The sequence below is a fragment of the Eriocheir sinensis genome, chromosome 10 (assembly GCF_024679095.1).
Source record: "Eriocheir sinensis breed Jianghai 21 chromosome 10, ASM2467909v1, whole genome shotgun sequence".
Classification (NCBI taxonomy): domain Eukaryota; kingdom Metazoa; phylum Arthropoda; class Malacostraca; order Decapoda; family Varunidae; genus Eriocheir; species Eriocheir sinensis.
In genome coordinates, this window is record NC_066518.1 from 1,348,864 (window position 1) to 1,361,112 (window position 12,249).

The window sequence follows — 12,249 nt, forward strand, 5'->3', positions numbered from 1 at the left end:
AACATGTCACTCACCGCAACCATCACAGCGCGCCGCGACACACTGCGTGATTATGTTAAAAAAATGAGTGTCGCGCGTGCCATGATGGTTGCGGCGAGTGACATGTTGCTATAAATAACTCTGTGTTTTCAATATGTGGAGCTTTATCTGCATTCTTATCACACTATCGTGTTCACGAGAGATTTTCCTATGTAAAGTAATAATATATTTCTGCAGTCAATGAACAACTGCTGAAAATAGTGAGCATAATTAAAACATGTTATAAAAATTTTTTAACATCTTCACAGTTCAACACATCTTGATTCTACAGTCACTGCTGAGTCTGATGGTGTCAACCAAAACTGGCTAGCTCGTATATAAGGTGAGCTATGGCATATAATTTAGAAACATGTCTCACTAGAGCATGCAAGATGTGGTCCGACATGAGTGTTAGCGGGAGAGCGGTGCAGCCAATCAGCTGCAACCTTTCCAACCTGCTTAGGTGCCAGGAATCTAGCTTAAGTGAACAGACTATAGTATCCCATATATGTTTATGTAAGTACACTATTTCCACCTCAGCTGTTTCTTCCTCTACACCTTTCTCCTTCTTCACTCCCTAATTTCAGTTTCTCACATACCACTTTTTATTTTGTCATTCAGTAATCTGTGGTCTTATCTTCATTTGTCTTCCTTACTTTGTCCCTAATTCCCTTAACTTTTGTCCTTCCTTTCAATTCAAACTCATTCTTCTAAACATATTCTTGTATTTCCTCTTTTAACTAGTGATTTTAACCTTAGTCTTATTGGCTGGTCTCCTACATACCTAACTAGTTGAAATACTTCCTCTACTTCATCATAGAATTTTGTTTCATCCTCAATCTATGTGTGTGCATGCATCCATGCATGTGTGTGAGGGGTACAATTTGCACTTTGCACCAGTTTGAAAAGATAATTCCTAACCATTAATGCACATTGTTCTGCACAAATTCATACTCAGATATGTAGAACTGAACTGTATGCACTCTTACCGCTTTCAAAACCAATTGACTTATTTGCAGAAAGGAGCTGTATGATAACAAAGCTGAGGTTCAGCTAAATAGACGTCCAGCTTCAGCTGCAGATTCTGAGACTGATTGAAAAATATGATGCTTGACAATTACATCATCATTATCAAGTGACTCCTATTGCCTGCAAAGGTAGGGTGGGGCTAATATATTCTGTCAGGGTCCATTCACCAACCTGGACTTCTTGTAACATTGGACTCATTCTTTTACTTCTAAGATGTGGTGGAATTTGGAGATGGATCTTTTTATTGTAAGTAGCAGGTAGACATTTCAAATGTAATCATACATTTAGGAGTTTAAATTTATACTTTGTAATGTGTACTACTTGACAGTTTAGGCATGAAATGAGTGTTAACTTATTTTACTTAGTAAATATGGTAAAACCCCTAGTAATCACCAACCACAGGGATTCAGAGGTGGTGGATCAGCAGAAATTTTGGATAATTGGGGTATATTTCAAAGGCACCACATGAAGTTTCATCCAACCAAACATGTTTAAACCCTAAAGGGCAGGGGTGTATGGTGAAAACGGCTCTCCCCATACGGCAATGTTCTGACATTTTCCCAAAAATGGGTCACTCTCTATCATTGATATCATGGCTCTCCCTAACCCAGTAACTTTAAATTTATGAGCACCCACTTTATCCATCCTTCCTTTTCAATCATCCACAAACCCAAAGTCTCTATGTCATGTGGTGTTTCCATGGCGATGTGATGAAGTGCAGTAACTTTTAGCTTTCAGCAAGCCTGTGTTTGCAGCGCAACACAGCTTGTGGTTGGCGCGGTGTAGCTAGAGGAGGCTTATGAGAAGTTGGTCACTGGCATAGGACGCTCGGGCACGGAATCAGACGAGGAAGATTGAAAAACTCACCTCCTGCCATTGTTACTGTCACAGAAAGACTGAGAATGGCACGGAGGAGTTGTATGGCAGCCTAGGAGTCATGCTGATCCATAAATCCCCACACAAAATTCAAAATTACGGTGGAAAAGGCAGACCCAAAAAAGCCACCGACTGCCTTTTACGTGGCAACTGGAAAAACCCGTCACCCACCCTTTAGGAGTTAAACAGGTACTCTAAACTCAAGTACATCTCTTGACTACAAGTATGTATGTATGTACTTGCTAGACACTGTTTGACCTGTTAGCTATGCTAATAAGTTTTGTCGATATGGCGGCATTAGCCAATTACCAGAATCAAGACCAAGATCAAGCCCTCCCGAGTTGTTGCTTGGGAGGTTGTACAGACGGGGCTGTCAATTGAACACAGGGCAGCCCTGCGTTCAGTTCAAGTGTTACCCACAAAACTCCCCACAAGTTGGGTGGCAAGTCCAATGGGACAGTGGGTCAGCTGAGTACAACAAAGATAGCATATTACATATAGCCCCTTCGCAATATTCCCGCACCTAGGCTTACACGACCTTTTACTCAAAACAGGAATCATAGGGGTGGACCAAGACCTTGGTTGGACACCTGCCAATACCAGGAGCATGGACAGGTTAAGCTGATGACATTTAAGGCCAAGAGTTGTGGGCAGAGTGAAACAATATTGGAGCAGAAGCCAGTGTCGCATGGAGATCAAACAATGAATGCTATCCTTTCTGTCGAGATGCCTGATGCCCTAATGTTTTTGATAAACTTTGTCAAAGGCAACACTGATACACCCAAAGCAGGTACTCGGCAAATATCGATGAGGATAGGCTTCCGGAGAGCATTTATTTTCTTTCGTTTGCAAATAAATAAATAAAACAAGAATGATAAGTTACATATTTATTAATGTCACTTATTCTATTGAATGTAATTGTTATCAGTCCCAGAGATATGCATCAGAGGCGTGGACATGGAATGTAGCACAGCAATCGAGAATACGTGCAGTGGAAATGAGTTATATAAGAGGTGCATGTGGTGTTTCAGGATGGAATGGAGAAAGTAATGAAAACATGTATGAGCAGTTTGGTATGGGTGTGACAGCAAAAGGAGTGGATTGTAGAGTGGTGGAATGGATGAAGCGTAATAAATTATGAGCTCACTTCATTACTACTGCAGAACGGATGTGGTGTACAGGCTGGCAATGTTGGCACTGAGCACTGGACCAAGACTTCGTCCAGCTTTGCCCCACTTCAGGTCAGCAAGTAATTTCTTGGCTTCATGTGTGTTGGCTGCTTCCTCATAGGCAGTCATCAATAAACTGGGTGTCCCATACTGTGGAAGAGTGTGTGGGAAGAGATATTCTAACAAAATTTTGTTCAAGTTAAATAAAAATTGCTCTGGGCACCAACAAATTACTTTCCTTCTTTGATTTAATATTTTCATGCTCACTTCTTATCTTGCCAAGTTAGCAGCATAATCATGTGCTTTACATTTGCAGACATTATATTAAAAAATGGTATCCTGGATATATATATATATATATATATATATATATATATATATATATATATATATATATATATATATATATATATATATATATATATAAAAAATAAAGGATAATTTTAAAATAAAAGGGGCACTCCAATATAATTATATAACAACATTCAGTACATAAGAGTTGAAAAAAATACCTTGTCAACCACTGCTCGAGCCTTGTCAACACTGACCCCATGCAGCTGTAGAAGGTGCTTGGCAAACATTTCCTGCACAGTCAGCTGCTGGTTTTTCATCGATGCAGTATTAAATTCACTAAATGGCAGCAGTGACATACCCATTTCTGAAGAGGGGCAGGTCTGGTTACCCTTTAATTCCTGAAGCTGAGCTGACCTCAGAGTCATATTCTGCAGGAAAAGAATTGAGCAAAACTGTATAAAGTAATCCCTCCTATTACACAAATGTTCAGTTCCAAATTAGACCATGCACAAGGAAAAAACATGCATCACACTGCAGGTACAGCATGGTAATGGCAGAAAATTAAAGTTTACCCTCTTTTCCTCAAACTACCTAGTTTTCTTTTGCTGTATAATGTGCCCGTTTTATTCCAACACTTAATTTTGGATGAAAACGCTCAGAGTTTTACAAGGCACTCGTTAAACTTTTGTTTCATAAACTTATTACATACCGTACTTGACTCAAAATGAGCAAAACAGAAGTACGGACATACATCAAATTCCTTCTCCTAATCAATGTCCACAACACCCACTAGGTGGCTGTGTGGGCATGGTGGACCTATTTGTTTATTGTTGTCTCATGCTGTTCAGCGGCTGGGCTGTGACCTTACATTTGTGTGTAAATACAGTATGCACTAGTGTCAGGTACGTGTACAATTTGTCGTAGTATAAAATTTTTGCACAACCAGTCTTGAAAAGAAAATGGCGATCACTGCACGGTTGCCATATAGTCGGGGGTTTACTGTGTGTGTGTGTGTGTGTTATATATATATATATGCATATATGCATGTGCAGTCCATTAGAGCAATTGTCTTTTCCACATTTTAACCCATTTCTTAATTATCTAACTGCAGCTCTAGATCCCCCTGCTCGCTTTTGGAACTCCCATGAAGGGTTGGCGAAGGGGTTTCTAGTTTCTACACTCCCTTTTTGCAACCTAATAATGTTTAAAAAACTTTTCTGAATTTACAAAGTCTATGACAAATAAAAATTCATGCTGCCTCTGAAACAGTTCCAAGTAACTGAGAAGTGATTAGGAGCACTCACCTGATACTTGGTCTGAAGGTAACGAGTCATAATAGTGAGGTAGGCAGCTGACTCTCTCTGACTTCTCACAACCTTCACTGTAAACCCATTGATGACCTGGGTGTTGACAATAGCCTGAAGGTAAGTTGTTTCTGGCATGCTGTAAAAAATTTGATCAACATCAGCAGCATATTTTCTAAAGACAAATTCTCTTACTTTCTACATTAAACTTTATACATGCAACACACACACCATTTCCTCAAAACTTCTCAATTTACAGTAATTCCTCCTGTATTGACATTCCGTTTGTGGACACAGTCTGAATTTGTATGTCAGTATCTTGATACTTTCTCTGCTCCTCAAGCTAAAATGCCCGGAGTCAATCAAGCTTGTTCTCGTGCTATAAAAGACAGAGGAAGCTCAAGAAAGGTACCTGAGCCTTCCAACTCCTGGTAACCATGATCTTTATATTTTTGCCTGAAATCAAGCCAAATCTATTCTTAGACTCACCAAAAACTCCATTAACAAAAAATGCCACAACCTTGCTTTCTCTAAGTCTTCCAGAGACTTTTGGCATTTAGCCAAAAATATCTAACAATTTTACTTCTTCATCTTGCCTACCTCTCCTTGGTTCTGATGGCAACCCAGGTGTCACGTCTCTAAAATTGAAATCTTTGCTCAAACCTTCTCTGAAAATTCCACTCCGAACAATTTGGGGTATATTCCTCCTACTCCAACTCCACTATGCCTGTTATTAAATTTCTTAAGAATGATGTTTTCTATGCCTTTTGGCCTGAATCCTTAGAAGGCTTATGGACCCAATGGAGTGCCTGTCATTGTCCTTGAAATTGTGGTTCCATGCTGACACCCTGCCTGGTCAAATTCTTTCATCTCTGCCTTTCAACATCCTTCTCTTCCTGGTGGAAGTACACCTACAAACAACCTCTGCCTAAGACGGGTGACCGTTCCAATCTCTCAAACTACCATCCTCTAGCTTTACTTTCCTGTCATTCTAAAGCTTTTGAATCAATCCTTAGCCAGAAAGTTCTTAAGGATCTATCAACTTCTGGGTCTATCTGACCTCTCTGATTTCCAGTACAGATTCCGCAAGGGGCATTTTACTGGGATCTTGCCTTCCTAAATGGCTCCTGGTCACTCTCTCAGCCGTTTCAGTGAAACTTTTGCTGTTGCCTTAGACATCACAAAAGCTTTTGACAGTCTGGCACAAGTCTTTCCTTTCAGAACTTCCCTCCTATGGATTCTATCCCTCTTTCTGTATTTTCATCTTCAGTTTCCTTTCAGGCCAGTCTATCTTTGCTGTGGTAGACAGTCACTGTTCTACCCCTCAACCTATCAATAGTAGTGTTCTACAGGGCTCTATGCTATTTCCCACTCACTTGTTATTGTTCACTGAAGATCTTTCCAATATAAATTGTTCTATCCACTCCTATGACAATAACCTACTCTGCATTGCTGAACATCTTTTAATAGAAGGTCCTCCCAACAGGAATTACAGGACTCGAGACTTGACGCAACAGAACACTTAATTTCTGCCCTTGCTGTCATTTCTGAATGGGATAAATGAAACTTACTGTCCTTCAATGCCTCAAAACTCAATTTCTCCACCTTGCAATTTGACACTATTTTCCAAACATCTATCCATTATTTTTCTTAACTGGAAATTCTTAACCGGAAACTTCATATCTCATCTCTTGCTAAATCAGCTTTCTTGAGGTTAGGCATTTGGTATCATTTCCACCAGTTTTCCCATCTCCTAGATACTGTCCATATCCAAGGACCTTGTATGGAATATGCATATATGTGTGGAGAGGTTCCACTCACACAGCCCTTGTAGACAGAGTGGAGTCAATGGCTCTTCGTCTCATCAACTCCTCTTACTCACAGTCTTCTACCTCTTAAATTCTTCCAAAATGGTACCTCTCTTTTTCTGTTCGCTTACTATTTACATGCTAACAGCTCTTCTGAACTTGCCAACTGCATCCCCCCACCCCTCCTGTGGCTCCGCTGTACATAGCTTTTTACTCGTTTGTTCCTATGCTATCCAAATTCATTATGCAAGAGTTAACCAGTATCTTAAATCTTTTATCACTTTCACTAGTAATCTCTGAAGCAGCCTTCCTTCATCTGATTTTCTCCTTCCTACACCTAGAACTCTTTAACCCCTTCAACACGAGGATGCGTATACTGCATAATTGCATGCCCCGTACCATATCTGAGGACACGTATACTGTGTCCTGGCTCGCTTAAGCGAGCATATGTGTTATTTCGTCCTGGATATTGCGTAATGCCAGAATTTAATTAACCCTTAGATTATGGCGATCGTATATAAAAGTGCGCTACCACACGCCCCAACCATACACGGATCATATATATAAACATCACATGCTACACTTCCTACGTTGCAAATATACCGCCAGTTCTTGACTCAGAAGAATGGTGGAGGCATCTGGCATCCATACACACTCTCATTCGTCTCCAGCGCGCAGCCTACCGAAGGCCACAAATCATTTTCCACTTTTGTTCGAAATACATCTGTCATGTCTCGTGACGCGTCAAGCAGTTCCTCTGCTCCGGGCGGAAGTAGAGCGTGGGTGAATCAAAGTGACAATGACTCTGATGACTGCTATGGCAGTGACATTGACAGAGGAGGGAGGGGCAAATAAGTAGGTAGAGAGAGAGCGAGAAAGAGTGAGAGCGAGTGGGGTGCTTCCACGCAATGCCATGAGAAAATGCGCAATATTTTCGGCCGTCATAACTTTTTAATATTCTTATTATAAGTTTTATTACACCACTATATATACTAGATGAATATACAATTATTGCAAAGAAGAAAGACACCATTTCCACCTCTTTTAAATGCCTAAATTTTCCCCGTGCACAGGATCCAGAGAAATGCATCACCAACCGTACTCTAAGGGTTAAGGACGGAAATGGAAATTAGGGAGGAAAAAGTAGGTCAATTATTATAAGTAAATATAAGTGTCGCCAAGATCCGTTACCGCATGGAATGTTCCCGAGTCTTACACCGCGCCGCATCCAGGATCGCTGCGTGTGCCAAATTTCAAATGTCGCTATTGGTTATAACAAGTTCTCAGCCATAGACTCAAACATAATCATCATGTATTACATATGAAAACATGCAGAATTAAATGGTGCACATAAAGAAACTCACTACGGCCGGGCAAAAACAGCGCCCCGCGCTGTATCCAGGATCGCCGTGCGCGCCAAATTTCAAATATCGCTATTGAATATAACAAATTTTCAGCCATAAACTCAACATAATCATCATGAATTATATAAGAAAACATGCAGAATTAAATGGTACACATAAAAAAACATAAATTAATTGATAATTTTGAGATGTAAGCATAAATATAGAGATAAAATACCTTGTATATTGGCTAAAGCGAGCCAGAACGCAGTATGCGCGTCCTCGGATATGGTATGGGGCACGCAAGGACGCAGTATATGCGTCCTCGTGTTGAAGGGGTTCAGTTATGTTTCTTTGTGCACCATTTAATTTTGCATATTTTATATATAATACATGATGTTGAGTTTATGGCTTAAAAGTTGTTAAGCTCAGTAGTGATGTTTGAAATTTGGCGCGTGCAGCCAGACTGGATACGGGGCGGGGCGCTGTTTTCACCTGGCCATAGTGAAAGGGTTAAGAGGAGAGTATCAAGAAGCCTCTCCATCTGAATTTGAACTCTCTTCTGGCCACTCTTGTCTGTTTACTTTTCTAGAGGTGCTTAGCAGGCTTTTCTATTTTTTTCTTGCACTAGAGCTTCTTCCCTTACTGTAAAAAGTAAGTTTGATTGAAAGTGGCAGGGACTGATTATGAGTAGTGACAATACATCACTTAATTCTCCTAATCAGAGAATGGGGTCCAGTACAACTTTAAAAAAAAGTGGCACAATTCTTACAAATGAAGAAGAATAATGTTATAAAATAATAAATTACAAATGGCAACATTACCAACACATAAAAGGTAAACATTGATATAGGTCAAAGAATAGTGCCAGTGAAGAGTATTAGGATGATTCTCATCAACAAACCTTTCTTTTATATATCAACTTTTGGAAGTGTGGGGATCTCAACAATAGACCTCACACAAAAGAATGTGCCAGTGAAATAGGCAAAGTAACACTATAGCACCTTTTTGCTAAGATGCTGACATTTCCTATTATCACAGTATTATCACGGACACCAAATGATGTCCCTCAGTTTAGTCCAGTGGTGCACGAAGTTTCATGACATCTCATTTCGCAGATCACTTTTTATGGCAGCCTCCAAATATTCCATGCAGAAGTATGTTGATGCAGAGTCTGTGCAACTTACCCAAGACCAGGAGCAACAGACCCATGACTTTCCTCCACCAGATATACAGGACGGCTCAAGCCACACTGCTGCAGACGAAACTTCTGTTCCCTGAAGCGTCCATCCTTAATGCTGCGGACAAGGTCATCCATCCGCTTGCGCTCTATAACCACAGGCAACACAAGCTCCCTCACTTCCTGCTGGCAAATACTTTTTTTAATTTTTTTTACAGCTACGGAAACAGTAAAAAAAAAAAAAAAAAAAAAAAAAAAGGCCCGTTACTTACTGCTCCGTAACAGAGGTTAAAGGAGTGTTCAAAATCAGAGGTCAATTTTGGGAGGAGAGGTGTCCTGATACCCTCCTCTTGAAAGAGTTCAAGTCATAGACAGGAGGAAACACAGATGAAGGAAGATTGTTCCAGAGTTTACCAGCGTGAGGGATGAAAGAGTGAAGATGCTGGTTAACTCTTGCAGAAGGGGTTTGGACAGTATAGGGATGAGCATGAGTAGAAAGTCTTGTGCAGCGGGGCCGCGGGAGGGGGGGAGGCATGCAGTTAGCAAGTTCAGAAGAGCAGTCAGCATGAAAATATCAATAGAAGATAGAGAGGCAACATGGCAGCGGAATTTGAGAGGTAGAAGACTATCAGTATTCTGCGTCCAGTATTATTGCAAGCGCAGGGATCCCATACAGCTTGAGGATTCGGGTTAGATCACTAGGGTAAAGTTATTTTTTTTTTTATACATACCTGCATTGATACATACATATACATACATTGTACATTTTAGAAGTTTGTTGGTAGCATATAAGTACAACATAAATCTGGGAGATTTAAATATTCTTAAAAGTACTAATTTTATGTTACTTGAGCGAGCATTACTTTTAAAATCTTGTTCATTTCTGTAATTTGGACTGCAAAAATTTACTCTCGAAACAACACTACTTACTTTAGAACTACATGATCTGATAAAAAAGTAATATACTGGCAAGGAAAAAAATGTTACATTCATATAATATGTATAATCTTCGTTTATACAGGCTGCTGCTGTAATACATATTTTTACGTACAAGATACATGGAAACTGGGCCAGGTATTTTATGAATATAAAATAAAAATTAACTAGATGAATTAGATTAGTTACTGTTAACAACAATACAGTGAAACTGGTTTACCTCAAATTTAGGCGTCTGTTCTGACGTGCAAATTCTTCAAGGACTTCATGATCAAGATTTGTGTCACAATAGACAAAGTAGGGCCTGTCCATTTAAACGACTTTCACTCACTGCGTTCCTAAGGTATGTTTTAAGCAATTTAAGGGCACTAAAGGATCGCTCATTGGTGGAAGTGCTAACAGGTAGGGTTGAAAAAATTGCAATAAGGTGGAAACATTTGGATATGTGCCCAATTTTTTGGCACATGCCAATGTCTCAACAACTTGCTTTGACCTCTCATGAGATTCACGACGCTTCCAATAACTCTGCCCCCGTAGATATTCATCTTCAACGAGATCTGCATCTCCATCAAGAAATTTTCCTTAAAATTCAACTGCCTCCTTCAGTTCCCTAAAATAAGTATCAACTGAAAAGAGAGGGAACAAGATTTCCCAACAAAAAACTCCTAATGTGTTTAGATGCAAACCTTTCCCCGAGTTGTGGTATAGCAGTGTCTGAAAATGGGAGAAGAATAGCTCTTCGATAGTACTCCTATGGAGTTGCTGTTGGAGGGTTAGCCTTAATTATGTTTCTGATGACCTCTGATTGTTCAAGGCTTCTGGATGATATATCCGTACCTTTCCTCAGCTTGGGCAAAAAGCTGGTTGAACTTATTTCCATCACGATAGAACTGAAATGCATCTATGCAGCTCTGTGTAGCTACGCTTCTAAGAGCACCCATCAGTTCTTGTTGTGACCCCTGCAGCTTTTCTGGCAAGGGTTTAGTGACACTTAGAACTGAGGTGAGCACTTCCAAACTCATGAGAAAACCTGGGTCACTTATTGCTTTAGATTAGGCTTGGCTGCTGATTCTTCACCTAACGTGTTTTGCAGTAATTATTCTTAATCATTATTTCATTATTTACCTACTTGATTAACTGAACTATCTGGGGCATCAGCCGAGTCAGTGATGACTTTCTTACACCAGATAGAGTACGTACGAGAAGCGTTTTCTGGCGTTTTGTGACCAAGGAGGAAATATGTAAAGAATGGAAAGGCACAAATCCCAAGCCTCCGTGAATTCAAGAAATGACACACTCTATAGAAAAAAAGTACTACATAAAAAGAAAGTGAAGTCTATCAATCATAATTTTCAGAAATTTGGAATTTTTGGTCAGAAAATATTATACGGATAACATGAATAGGCTACGGGCACGTGAGCCTACGTCGTCAATGAATGTTTTCAAAATAGATCACCTGCTCCTAATCAACTCAGCAGCTCCATTGTTCTCTCAAAATAGATCACCTGCTCCTAATCAACTCAGCAGCTCCATTGTTCAAGTGCTGAACATACAATAGTCACTCAGCCACTCTACACTGTCCACTGTCAAGCACAAAACGGTCCTAAAGGTGGTAATATAGCAGCAAAGGTCGACGTCACAGGTCCCATACGCGTGTAGCGTCGCCTGCCACTCTCCCCGTCATAATACAGAATCAATTATTACATACTCACCACTGTCACCAGACAAGTTCGCTTGCTGCCTCAATGGTATAATTATATAGTCCTCCAATCACTTTGACAGCACCTTACACCAAGTAAATCTGAGAGGCAAGGAGAGAAGGCACACTTACGACTTTCGTGCTCTCTCTCTCTGCCAGAGCCGTCCCAATCTCGTGTTCCTCTTCCTGTCTCCCCGCTCCCGCTACAAACATCCCTCCGCCGCTTACAGTTGACAGCTTGACATCGCACTCTACACACAATTTTATGAACCCATCATTTAACACCTTACTTTTTTATCACTCAGAGCACACCTTATATCCTACCATTAACTCAAAACAAAACCAGTGGGGAAATAACTCGGTCAGTCGGTGTCACTGAGCTCTCAACTCCACACACACACACACACACACACACACACACACACACATTCGTAATCGTAATACCAATATACATATTCCTTTTATTTTCCTGTACTATTTATTCATTATTATTTTTTCTTTGCTAAAGGGGGGGGCCATGGCCCCATGGCCCCCCTCCTCAGTATGCCACTGCTGACCACCTATCAACCGAAATTTCAGTGAAACTCTCAAGA

General features: G+C 40.3%; 2 protein-coding genes across 12 annotated transcripts in view; one reads left to right on the forward strand and one right to left on the reverse strand.

Moving 5' to 3' along the window:
• The window catches only part of LOC126996407 (organic cation transporter protein-like), a 54,283-nt gene extending 51,496 nt beyond the window's left edge, over positions 1–2,787 (forward strand). For 9 of the 11 annotated variants that reach the window (XM_050856799.1, XM_050856800.1, XM_050856798.1 and 6 more), the window contains one exon: positions 2,478–2,787. In XM_050856799.1, the coding sequence (XP_050712756.1) occupies positions 2,478–2,787 (310 nt within the window). Of the gene's footprint in view, positions 1–1,037 lie in introns of all 11 variants that reach the window. The other 2 variants (XR_007751154.1, XM_050856803.1) reach the window with 2 other exon arrangements.
• Positions 2,788–2,797: 10 nt separating this feature from the next.
• Positions 2,798–11,907, reverse strand: LOC126996410 (crossover junction endonuclease MUS81-like). The gene is made up of 5 exons (XM_050856817.1): positions 11,789–11,907; positions 9,029–9,207; positions 4,691–4,829; positions 3,605–3,814; positions 2,798–3,242 (listed from the first exon to the last, which is right to left on the reverse strand). The coding sequence occupies exons 1-5, from the start codon at positions 11,867–11,869 to the stop codon at positions 3,078–3,080; spliced, it is 774 nt and encodes a 257-aa protein (XP_050712774.1). The 5' UTR covers positions 11,870–11,907; the 3' UTR covers positions 2,798–3,077.
• Between the last annotated feature and the right edge of the window lie 342 nt (positions 11,908–12,249).

Coding starts and splice junctions, on each gene's coding strand:
- LOC126996410 (XM_050856817.1), bottom strand. CDS start 11,869: ATGTTTGTAGCGGGAGCGGGGAGACAGGAAGAGGAACACGAGATTGGG. Junction 4,830..9,028: donor TCTGTTGCTCCTGGTCTTGG/GTAAGTTGCACA, acceptor AATTTTTTACAG/CATGCCAGAAACAACTTACC. Junction 3,243..3,604: donor CTCGAGCAGTGGTTGACAAG/GTATTTTTTTCA, acceptor ACTCTTCCACAG/TATGGGACACCCAGTTTATT.